This window comes from Copadichromis virginalis, linkage group LG9, assembly GCF_057382275.1.
Source record: "Copadichromis virginalis isolate Kocher_CV1m ecotype Utaka linkage group LG9, C_Virginalis_male_GT1.1, whole genome shotgun sequence".
Classification (NCBI taxonomy): Eukaryota; Metazoa; Chordata; class Actinopteri; order Cichliformes; family Cichlidae; genus Copadichromis; species Copadichromis virginalis.
In genome coordinates this window covers 1,560,271-1,573,013 of record NC_140626.1, presented here as the reverse complement: position 1 = coordinate 1,573,013, position 12,743 = coordinate 1,560,271, and the positions used below count along the sequence as shown (strand labels likewise).

Below are 12,743 nucleotides of genomic sequence, written 5' to 3'. Positions count from 1 at the left end.
ACCCGTCCATTTCTGTAATAATCTCGGCGCCTCCGTGTTCGCTCCTGTTTTTCTCCCGTTTATTCCGACACTGCACACAAGCTACCATGCAAGTGAAATCAAAATGGAGGCGCTGTGGCCCGAGTCGGTGACGCAAACACCCGAGAAGTGCCGAAACTGTGAACGCGCCGCTTCGCTGCAGAGCTCCGTTCACTCCAATGGACCGTTTGTAGTTAGCAACATACGTTCTAATTAGGGATGGGTATTGATAAGATTTTAACGATTCCGATTCCATTCTCGATTCTGTTTAACGATTCGATTCTTTATCGATTCTTATTTTTAAAAAGGAGAACACTAAGGTCGATTAGCTCAGAACTTTGTTTTATATCTTCTCTTTGAACAAGATAGAAATTTAGGAGTAATTTAGGAGTATGGCCTTAGAAACCCAACAGTGACATCTTAAGAGATCCAGCCTACAGCTCTTCAATGGGGTGTCACAGGGTCCCCAGGAAAAAAAATTGTAAATGTAAAATAATAAAATAAATATTCTTCTGTAGCAATAACAAAGTATAACATAAATTGTTCTGTAGCAATTACACAAGAATATCCAGAAATGTCCCTGCCTACAATTAAACACATTCACTTACCAAAGTGAAATCGGGGCATGTGCTGTGGCAAATGGGTGCAAGGCTTTGACCACAAACTGAGTCACTGCTCGGTGACATTCGTCTATCCTGGCCTGAAAGGAGACGCTACCGGTAGACTGCAGCGAGAGCTGCCAGCATCTGAGCCAGACTGCCTCTCTCATCATGGTCACTAAATGCACAGTAATGGCAGGTTTGTAATAAGGCAGATCGCGCTAACATAATATGCACTGTTAGTTGATTATTTACCTGCCGCATTAACGGGAGAGGACGTGCAAACGTTACCGCTGCTGCTGGGTTGAGATTCACGAGTCGAGCGGAATTAAAAACACGACATTCATTTAAGGTCATCGTGTGTTTTGTGAGCAAATGCTTTTGCATATTCGTAGTGTTTCCTCCCTTAAATGAAATATCTACTTTGCAAGTATTCCAAGTTGTCCTGTTGTCATCCGTTCTCGTAAAGTATAACCAAACTTTTGAGCGTTTGAGCCGCTTAGGCGCCGTGTTTCCTGCCAGGTAAATGACGCTCCGCAACGTGGTGACGTCATTTGGGGCGACTGGAGTCGATAAGAGAATCGTTTGCAAAAATGGCAAACGATTCCAAGGAATTGAAACAGTGGGAACCGGTTCTCAACAAGAACCGGGTTTCGATACCCATCCCTAGTTCTAATGACATATTATCATTATCATTATTATTATTATTGTTGTTGTTATTATTATTATTATTATTACGTTGACAAACACAGGGGTTTGGGATTAACCTTTAAAAGGCAGGATATTATTCGCACTTCTAAATTACCTTGTGCATTATATTACTGGATTATCCAGAGATGTTAGATGTGGAAAACACATAATATCAACCACAAATAACTGATGACTTATAAACTGCTTGTTCAAAAGGCCGCAAAGTTGGACATTTTGTTGGGTTGCAGGCCAGTCTGTGTAGTTTCTAAGGGCCACAACCACAGGGGGAGGGGGGAGCAGGAACATGACTTTCTGTGTTCAACACACTGTGGTTTTAGTACTTGAACATATAAATTAACATTACATTTAAGCCCTTGTCAGATAAACCTCTTCACATGAGAAGATTTGAAATCCTAAGAATCTGCAGACTTTGCAGTACTTCTGAGGGTTGGAAAACTAACCTCTGGTTAATCTACACAGAGGTTGGGCAAGATTGAAACAGTGCCATCATAACATCTCAATGTTTTGATTACCCTAAAGTTGCATAAATGCCTCTTAAAGAATACTAGGAGTGGTGCTCAAAATGAAAATACAGAAAACTGGACATGGAAAAAGTGTACAGGATAAAAGTGTGTATAGTTTATTGAATCATTCTGAATAAAGTGGACAGTTTCTTACATCAAAGTTGTGTTTGAGCATATTTAGAGACTTAGACTTAGAGCTTTTTATTGTCATTGTGCAGTTTCTTGCACAGCGAAATTGGGTAGCTGGACCACAAAGCTGCTAAAGTAAGAAGAAGAGAAACCAATATACAACGAAGGTGGAAATAAATAATAATAATAAATAAATAGAATAAAATAAAAAGCAGTGTATATGTATACATATGTGAGTGGAACTATATACATGGTGTATGTGTAGGAAACATTGAAACAGACTGGGACCAAAATAATTGCACATGAGCCAAAAATATTGCACAGAACATGGAAAGACTGAGATGTTGCACATAGATGATCAACAGCAGTGTCAGGGTGGATGTGTTGGGGAACTTTACACACTCTTAGTTTGCATTAAGAGTTCTGACAGCCCACGGGAAGAAGCTGTTCTTTAGTCTGTTGGTTTTGCACCTGATGGATCTGAGCTTTTTTCCAGAGGGCAGGATGTTGAAGAGGTCGTGGTTAGGATGGAGGTGGTCCTTTATAATTGCCCTGGCTCTGGAGAGACATCTTGAGCTGGCAATTAAGTCCAAGATAAATACCAACAGTTAACTTTAACCTGACCTGCTGGCTTGACATAATAGATGAGAACGTGCTTGTTGTTTGTTAGCTATGGGTTATGTGTTTTTAATTAGAACTAATTGCTATTGCTACTTGCTTGCCAACTTTAGCAGAACTGCAACATCATTTATCATTAATAATAGCTACTTTTTGTTACCTAGAAGCCAGTGTTTTCTCTCAACATTAAAGTGATGTTTTAGCTCACTATTTTAACACAAAACCTATGAAATGTCCAAATTGCCTCTAATTGTTTCAGGTTAACCACTGACTTTCTAGCTATGTTTAAATGCATATTTTTTGTAATTGAAGTCTTTATTTGTTTTTAAGATTTAACAAAACAAAAACGATAGCTTCCAATCCCATGGTTAATTCACATTTGCATAGTTACTAAATATAAATACGAACACACACAAAAAAGGGACAATGAAATCAAATCAAATTCCGTTATTGAGTGCCTAAATAAACATACAAAACAACAAACATAACGTAACTGCACTGCCAAAATAAAATCAATCAATCTCAGCCAAAAACACACCCCCATGATTTGTCAAAACCCTCCATATCATCATTAATCCTAGCCAAGAATTTTTCATATGACAGCATTTTCAGCATAAATGCATATTTTAGATCATATTTGGTAGTCACGGCCAAATGAAGCTTTCTAAAGCACTGAAACTTGTATCGAAAAAGCATTCATTACTGTTATGATCTACCCTGGCAGATCACAGAGGAGCCAAACGTTGAGAAAACAAAGCGTGGAATGTAACTTGATTTTAACAAAAAGTGAGCAGTTTAATATAGCTGGTGGGAAAAGCACAAAACAAAGGGCAAAGCGAACCTATATGAAACTAAAGACTAACCTAAACTGGGTAAACTACCACAATCAGAATACTTTATTAATCCCTAAGGAATTGGGGCTACAGCTTCTCCAAGACAGTAACAGTGACAGACTAATTAAATAATATTAATGTACGATGTTTACAAAATTTAAGAAATAAGCATTAATATATACAAATCGATTAATTATAAACAGAGGTTGGCGTGGCTTGTACCGCTTGGAGTGTTTTCACCTACCTGTTCTGGTGATCCTCGGATGCTTCTCCAGCCCGGTTACCTGCCTCAACTCCCCCTGACCGCCCCTCCTCAGAGCTCTCTGTATCGGGCCTATTAAGTAAGGACAGTTGCTCTCTTCAGCTATTCCCTCCAGTCAATAATTCCTGCCCTCATGTTAATTATTGTTCCTCCGTCTCCTTGCAGACCCTCCACGGTTCCTCCGTTCCTGTTGGTTCCCCTCTTTATTTCCCGCACCTGTCGACATCTTGCCCCTCACTATTTTCTATCCCAGCCTTCCGCTCTTGTTGTGGCTCCTCGGGTTAAATAAAGTTTTTCTGAGCTGTTCACCAGTGAGTCTGCTTTTGAGTCCTTTCCCTGGGCAAACCGTCAGGTTATGACAATCTTGGACAACATCCGCCTCTCAGACACCACCCTAAGGGAGTCCAGTTCCATCCCCACAACATTCCTGTCCTTGCGGATCAGTTTATTGAGTCTATTGGCATCTGCAACCCTCAACCTGCTGCCCCAGCATGCAACAGCACAAAGGATAGCACTGACCACAGCATACTCATAGAAAATCCTGAGCATAATCATAATGTCTAGAATTAGACATTAAAAAATCTGGACACAAGTAACATGGAAACATGGCGTTAAATACAACAGATGACCTTTTTTGTCTTATTGTGTTCTTGTTTGTATTTTAAACAAGAACATAATTGGTTTCATGCCTTTAAAAGGCAGCAAACTCAAAATGCTGGGTCAAAAGACCCAGTCCATGACAGAAGCTTTTCAACACAGTCCTCTTTGGTGGCATCTGGTGGCCAAAAATATGAAGAGAAGCTTGACTCCCCACTTTAAAGAGTTCACAATTCTTTCTGATATTGGGCTACCATTGTGGTGCTTTGAATATGTTTTTTTTTTTGGGCTAAAAAAATGTTGTGTCTATTTGTTTAATTCCTCGCAGCGCTGATAATGATAAGTGGAAGAGACTGGATGGATGGATATCAATAAACTTTCCTTGTTTAAACATGTGCCATGGCATGGTCTCCCTGTCCTTGTGACTTCTTGATGTTGGTAAATTTAACAGATAAAAAAAAATTCATATACATACAACAATGTACAGATAACATATTTATACTGAATCTCAGTATAAATACATACTTCTGGTTGAGTGAACGCTGGCGCAACTTGCTGCCGCTACTCACCGCTAACTCTGTCGCTAACTCTGTCGCTAACTCTGTCGCTACCGGATTCCTGTCCTGTTCCTGTCTCTGCGGCCCACCGGTGTCTCTGTTTCTGTCAAGTTGTTCTAGTCCGTGATGTGGCCTCTCAGGATTTATGCACAGTCTGTGTGGGTCTGGATCTTTATGTCATCAATCTACTGACTCGGCACTGGGCTCCATCAGTATACAGCTGATGAGCTCCTCTGGCTCCGCTTCTCCCTGGCTGCTCCACCGCTGGCTGTTCTTCATCTCCACACGGACATTGCCTTCCTCCATTGCTGAAAGTACATACATCGGGGCTCCCGTCGGTATTTCCATCAGCATAATTCCAAGCCAGTAGTCCACCTATGGTCGCTGTCAACGGAACCCCGGCAGGTCTGTTGACCACAATGTTTTGGCTAACCTGCCTAGGTCGGCTAACACTCTCATCCAGTCTGACAGTACTTTCGTCAACTTTGGCCTGCTTAGAATCCGTTGCTTACGAACAAAGGACATCTCATCCAGGATCTCATAACAGACCGTAAGTTGTTCTGGACTTAACTCCTCCAACTGCACAGCTGACGAGCTGCCAATCTCGGATCATCTATTTCTCTCCTTTAATGTTCTCATGACTTTCTCCATAATTAACAATCCTCGTGTTATTTCTTTCCGGAATATCAAGAATATAAATCTTGATAGCCTGTCTCTACTCTCTCTAGCTGCTTGTCTCTAAACAATCTATTCAAGATGATCTAGTATTATATTATAATAATGGATTGGATTTATATAGCGCTCTTCAAGGCACCCAAAGTGCTATACAATGCTACTCTCGCATTCACACACTGGTGGAGGCAGCTATGGTTGTAACCACAGCTGCCCTGGGGCAGATTGACAGAAGCGAGGCTGCCATATCGCACCATCGGCCCCTCTGACTAACACCAGTAGGCGGTAGGGTAAAGTGTCTTGCCCAAGGACACAACAACCAGGACAGAGAGCCCAGGGATCGAACCGGCAACCTTCTGGTTACAGATGCACTTCCCAACCCCCTGAGCTGTGGTCGCCCTAACCGTAGGCATAGTCTCAGTAGTATTTTGAATTCTCTTGCTCCACAAAAAAGAAAACCAGCCTTACTATTCATAAGGAAATATAATAATCATGTTTTGTTTTATCAGTAATGTATCAATCAAACCAAATCTGCCTATTACTCTACCATTATCTGTTCAAGTGAGGACTCCACCAAGACCCTGTTCTCATTATTCAACCCCTTTTACAGGCCACCTGATTTTCTGCCCGCTCATCTCTATTCATCTAACTTCTGCGACTCTTTAATGCTATTCTTCACTTAAAAAATTCATAAAATACACCCAGACTTGCTCCCTAATGCTCAATGTAGTTCCTCCGTCTTAATTCCCCCCTTCTCATTTCCTTTCTGTTTTTCAACTTCCGTCTCTAACTGATATTGCTGATCTCATCAGCAAATCAAAGCCTTCTACCTGCCAGCTTGATCCTATCCCCACTATCCTTGTCAAAGCCTGTCTACCCCTCTCCTTCCCCTCATATCGAACCGGCGACGACCTAAAATCAACTCTGACTTTTTAACTGATTTTTCTAACTTTCTCGCTGAAATCCTACTCTTATCTCCAAATATACTACTGCTGGGCGATTTTAACATCCACATGGACAACACATCAAATTCAGCCACAAGAGATTTTAAATCCTGTCTGGAAAATTTTGGCTTACACCAATATATGGACGTTCCCACACACTCCAAAGGACACATTTTGGATCTTGTTTGCTGTATTGGTTTCACCCCTAAAAATTGTGCTGTATTGGACATGCCTTTTTCAGACCATAAATTAGTTTTATTCAATGCTAGTCTCCCAGTATACAAAAATAAACAAAACCGCTCAATTACTTTTAGAAATATTAGGGGCATTGATCTATCAGCTCTTTCCCATGGCATTAATAACTTACCTTCCATTGATGCCTCAGCTTCCATAGACGACCTGGTATCTCACTATAACAATGAACTTATCAACCTATTAGATACCTTAGCTCCCCAAAAAACTCGAACTGTTTCTTTATCTCGCTTTGTGCCATGGTACTCATCTGAACTTCGCCACCTTAAAGCTACTGGATGCCGCCTGGAACGTCTCTCCAGGAAAACAGGACTTACTTTGGGGCGACCATGGCTCAGTAACCGGAAGGTTGCCGGTTCGATCCCCCAGCTCTCTCTGTCCTTGTCATTGTGTCTTTGGGCAAGACACTGTACCCTACCGCCTACTGGTGATGGCCAGAGGGGCTGATGGCGCGATATGTTAGCCTCGCTTCTGTCAGTCTGCCCCAGGGCAGCTGTGGCTACAACTGTAGCCTCTACCAGTGTTTGAATATGAGAGTGAATAAATAGTGGAATTGTAAAGCGCTTTGGGTGCCTAGAAAAGTGCTATATAAATGCAATCCATTATTATTATTATTACTATTCACAAGGATATGTATCTCAGTCATATACAACATTATAAAGAAGCTATTCATCATGCTAAATCTGCTTACTACACCTCTGTTATTGAATCCGCTGAAGGAAACACTTGCACTTTGTTTTCTACATTGCATAATATTGTTAAACCCCCAGATACCTTTGCCATACATACACACTCTGCTGCAGTTTGCAACAAATTTATGGACTTTTTTTACACCAAGATTGAGAATCTTTACCAACACTTGCCCTCGTGCTGTGATGTGGTCAATTGTTCTATCTGCATTTTTTGTCCTTCTCAGCTGTCATTCTCTCTATCCAATTTTGAACTTCCCACAATAACTCAGCCATCTTCCATAATTACTAACTTAAAGTCATCATCGTGCAAACTTGATCCACTGCCGACAAATCTTGTTAAACTCTCATTCCCCTCTCTTGCCCCACTGATTGCTAATATCGTACACTCCTCTCTTATATCTGGTTCTGTTCCATCTTCTCTTAGAACTGCAATAATAAACCCAATACTGCAAAAGAATGGTTCAGATCCCTTCAATCGAAATAATTTCAGGCCAATTTCAAATCTCCCTTTTCTAGCAAAAATTCTTGAAAAGATAGTGGCTGCACAGGTTCATCATCATCTTACTGGAAATAACTTGTACGAACAGTTTCAGTCCGGCTTTCGTTCATGTCACAGTACAGAAACAGCTCTAGTAAAAATCACCAAAGATCTTCTGCTTGCAGCTGATTCTGGACTTATATCCAGCTTCCTCCAGGTGGTGCTGTTGTTGCACTTCTGGAGCTAGAGTCTGCGCAGCAGTGACTTGAGATGGAGTGGCTGTGTCATCACCAGAGATGGGCAGTAACGCGTTACTGTAATCCGGTTACTTCTTTCAGTAACGAGTAAAGTAAGGGATTACTATTGTAAAAAAGGTAATTAGATTACCGTTACTTTCCCGTAAGCATGCTGCGTTACTGTGTTACTAAAACCGTGATTTTTTTGTGAGTGTCTCATGACAATGACATAAGCGAGTGCGACGTTCATGACAACAGCTGTGTGCAGATCATCAATGGATCATATATCGAGTGCGGATAGAGTATGAGCGTGTAGCGTTTAAAGCGTGGAAGCACTGACCTTACTTTGAGTTTGATTTCGTAAAAAGTGAGAAAAACATTAGTGTCCGCTGTGCGTGGGAAGAAAACTTCTTTTTACAGCGAAAAAAACCCTAAACTTCCAACAAGCACCAAATACGCTATCACGTAATGGGAAATTCACAGACAAACTCACGGATTCTTCCACTGACTGCTGCGACACACCTGCACCAGGGCAAACCTCCACCTGCTATACAGGTGAAAATAGAGCAACATGACCGCTGAGTCTTTGATTTATTTATTTTCTGCTGTGTTTCACTTGCATTTATTTGAAAGAGTGAGTGTAAACACAAAAAATGTTTTATTTTATGTGCTAGAATGTGCAGAAAATAGGTTTAAATGTTAAACAAATTTCTTCCAGTCAGAGAATGTTGCATATAATTAAATTTTTGCTTGATGCATAAAGTTAAAAGATTAAAACTGATAAAACGAGTTTTAAAAAGAGACTTTTCCATTTGATTACATTTTGTATGATGGATTATGTAGAAAAAGTAGAATTGGGCTGAAAGATCTATCGCTTTATCACCTCTTCAGGTTGTAAATCATGTTTTTAAAAGTAACTAAGTAACTTATTACTTTTGAAAATAAGTAATCACTAAAGTAAGGGGATTACGTTTTTGGGGAAGTAATCAGTAATTAGTTACTGATTACTTTTTTCAAGTAACTTGACCAACACTGCTTGTTACTTCCAGGATGATTTTAGTAGTCTGGACAGCAGGCTCCAAGGAAAGATTATTTTTAATGTTATTGCTAGGGACACATGTAAGAGCTATTTGCACTAACAAAAAATAATATTCAGACTTCTGCCTTTATTGATTCACAAAAGGTTACACAGTGAATGTCCACAATTTGTACTTCAATTGCAGGAAATTTTATTAAACCAATTTAGCAAGAGCAAAAGCAACATCAAATATTAAAACAATAATCAAATCAATTAAACAATACTTATAATTATAACTAACCCACTCTGAGCAAAAGCTGATTTTGATTTTATCTGTTGTGAGGAAAGGTTGGAGAATGGATGACCACAACTGAATTCAAAGATGCACTTATTCTCTTGCTCTGAGTTAATGATAATCACCCAACAGGAAATCAGTTGGGGATTCAGTGGAAATATGATGCAAACCAAAATCCTTCTTAATTAACTATCTAACATGGCAAAAACAAGCAGATGAAAAGCCAGAAATTCACAGGTTAACAGGTTGGACTGCAGTCCCCCCTCTAGCATCTCTGCTGGAATTTTCAACTGTGATCCAATCTTCAGAACTGCTGATTTGTATAAAGTTTGACCTTAACATCTGCTAATCCAGCTAAATACACTCTGAGATCTACTTCCCAGTGAGCTGTACTAGCTTAACTGTTGAGCTAACATTAGTCTAACAGCCTGCCTGCTTGTCACTCCAGCCAGCTTGGCTCTTTCTCCTCCACATCGTCTAAGATGTGGGTCAATATATTCTTGTGCTGGTCGGCACTAGCGCCACTAGTGCCACTAGCAGTGAGAAGTTGAAGATTCTGCGAGTTGGTTACGCTGCACCATCAAACATAGCGGTCACTGTGAATAAGCAGCAGCAGCTGGAAGAGATGGACAGGTTTGTGTACCTGGGTTGCACTCTCAGCAGTGACGGGGACATGGAGCATGACGTCAAGTGATGAATTGGGAAAGCATGGGCAGCTTTTCAGTTCAATTCAATCAATTTGCCTTTCAACGACTATGACCTATATGGACAACCACCGCACTGCCCTTACCAACCAAGTTGCGGCTCCTGAAGACCATTGTTATACCGACGGCACGGTACACAGCGGAGACTTGGAAATCGACTGCAAAGATCAACCACCATCTCAATGTCTTCCAACAGCCCAATATGCTCAAGATTACATATCAGAATTGCGTTACCAACAAGGAAGTATATCACCGTGTAGAGGAGTAGAGCCGCTCCATGTCCAAGTCACCAAGCGTCGGTTTAGATTTGCCGGTCACATCCTTCGGCTACTGAACCCGAGACCCACCTGCGTCATGTCCTGTGGAACCTGAGAAATGGAAAGAGACGGTGAGAAAGACCCAAAATAATGTGGGGGATTACGTTCCTTGAAGATTTATGCTCAGTCGAACTGTCATGGGATGAAGCAGCAACCGCTGCGATGGACCAAGTTCGATGGCATTCTCTTGTCGCCCGATGCACTGATCGGCGCGGGATGATCTAAGTCTAAGTAAGAAAGTCTGGTCAGCATTATTCTGGATTCTCCTGATGCTCACCACCATCGATCGTCTTCATGGTCCTTTCAAAACAAGAAAATATTGTAATGTTAGCATAACAAAATGTGCTTCAGTGTCTTGCAAGTGATGTGAGTCATGAATGAATGAAGGAGTGATAGTTGATCAGAATACCATGACTGCTAAGGTTCATTGTCAGTCTGCTGCCAGAGGGGACAGCAAGCCTACATGCTTGGCACAGTAGGCCAGCTGATGGTGGCAGACCGAGCACTTATTTGTGCTTGGTCTTATTTGTACACACTAATAATGTGTTCTTATATTTGTTCTAAACCTATCTTTGTATAAAAAAAAAAAAATCCCCTCTCAACCCCGCAGCCTGTCTTTTATCCTCAGGTCCTCTACCAGAAGCCTGGGAGTCTGAGGGTCCTGCACAGTATCTTAGCTGTTCCTAAGATTGCACTCTTCTGGACAGAGATCTCAAATGTTGTTCATGGGATTTAGGCCACTCGCCTAGCCTGGGTGTCACTGCACCGAGTGCTCCGATTGACACTGGGGCGACTGTTACCTTCACCCTCCACATCTTCTTGAGTTCTTCTCTCAGCCCTTGGTACTTCTCCAACTTCTTAAGTTCCTTCTGCCTGATGTTGTTATCACTTGGAATTAGGGCTGGGCGATATGGCCTAAAATCAATATCACGATAAATTGAGCAGTTAACCTCGATAACGATAAATGGACGATAACCACCCCAAGTGCCAAAAAAACAAACTTTTTTTTTTTTTTTTTTCATTTGATGGGGCTGTGGCAGGCAGCATAGTTCCTCCAGTTATTTTGATAATATTATTCCCCCTAGACCTATTCATTGCAATTATATTATTACCACTTTAAAGGACTGTAAAATGTCACTGAAAATAAATGAAGACAATAGTAGTAAGTACTTTTAGTGGTTAAGATTTATTAACTGAACAAAATAAAAAGTGTAGGATACAATATGTAACCATGCTCTCTAAAAAATGTGTATCCCTTGTAAACAAAATAGTTTAATAATAAATATGTTTCACATTGGCTATTCACAAAGTAAACAATGATTGTGCAAATGTAATGCCATCATGGACAAAGGCCTATCTCTGCTAAGGCCTTGAGGTAATATAACTTGTAAACAAATAATGTCACAAACACAAATGTCAATTGAACACAGAAAAAACTATAATAAATACTAAGCACTGCCATGTGACTAGTGAAAACTACAAACTCTTAAACAAAAACATTAAATAGTGCTGTTTGCAAAAAACTTCAATAGAACACTGATAGTTAAAATTAGGCAGGGCTTGAACATTTTTTTGTTAACAAGCGTCTCCTCTTCCTCCTCCACCAGCTCTACCTCCGTCGCTGCTGCTTCAACATTTAAATCGTCCTCCATTTGTTCACCCGTGTCTCGTCTTGTTACAGGTAGTAGAGTCTTAAAGGGACATGAACATCGCCAACCTGCACATTCTTTTTTTTTTAAAATACCGAATTTACCGACATGGGCAAAATGACGTCGATGAGAGTCATAAATTTCGGTAACGATAAATTTTTGATATATCGGCCAGCTCTACTTGGAATAGCTACATCTATCACTATGGCTGCCTTTCTCTGCTTGTCCACTGCTACTTTGTCCACTTGGTTATCTTTCACCAGTTTGTTTGTCTGTATCTGGAAGTCCCACAGGATCTCGGTTTGGTCATTCTGGACCACCCTAAGGGGCATTTTGACCTATATTGTTGATCTCCAGCAAGACCCACATAAAACCGTATACAGGAAGTTGATTTCAGCTGATCAAAATGTTCTAATCCCTGATCCTATGAGTCTTACCCAGTGCATAATGCAAGGTTCTGCAGCCAATGTGGGTGAGTGTTCTTGCCCAGTACTTACTACCTCGAAATCGTCCAGGTGTCTTGCCTGCTAACCCTGACATTAAAAATCTGAGTCACCTTATAGGTCAAATTCTGTCAGTTCCACCAGTTAACAATAGCTGCCCTAAACGGGGCACATCGGATTACTTTTTTCAAGTAATGAGTAATGTAAGGGATTACT

The 12,743-nt window shown here is 40.7% G+C and overlaps 1 protein-coding gene across 6 annotated transcripts in view; it reads right to left on the bottom strand.

Moving 5' to 3' along the window:
• Window positions 1–201, bottom strand: part of LOC146701080 (polypyrimidine tract-binding protein 2-like) — a 37,321-nt gene extending 37,120 nt beyond the window's left edge. For 3 of the 6 annotated variants that reach the window (XM_085467415.1, XM_085467416.1, XM_085467417.1), the window contains exon 1: window positions 3–191. In XM_085467415.1, the coding sequence (XP_085323541.1) occupies window positions 3–88 (86 nt within the window). In that variant the 5' untranslated portion in view covers window positions 89–191. Of the gene's footprint in view, window positions 1–2 lie in introns of all 6 variants that reach the window. The other 3 variants (XR_014922129.1, XM_085467421.1, XM_085467419.1) reach the window with 3 other exon arrangements.
• Window positions 202–12,743: the final 12,542 nt, after the last annotated feature.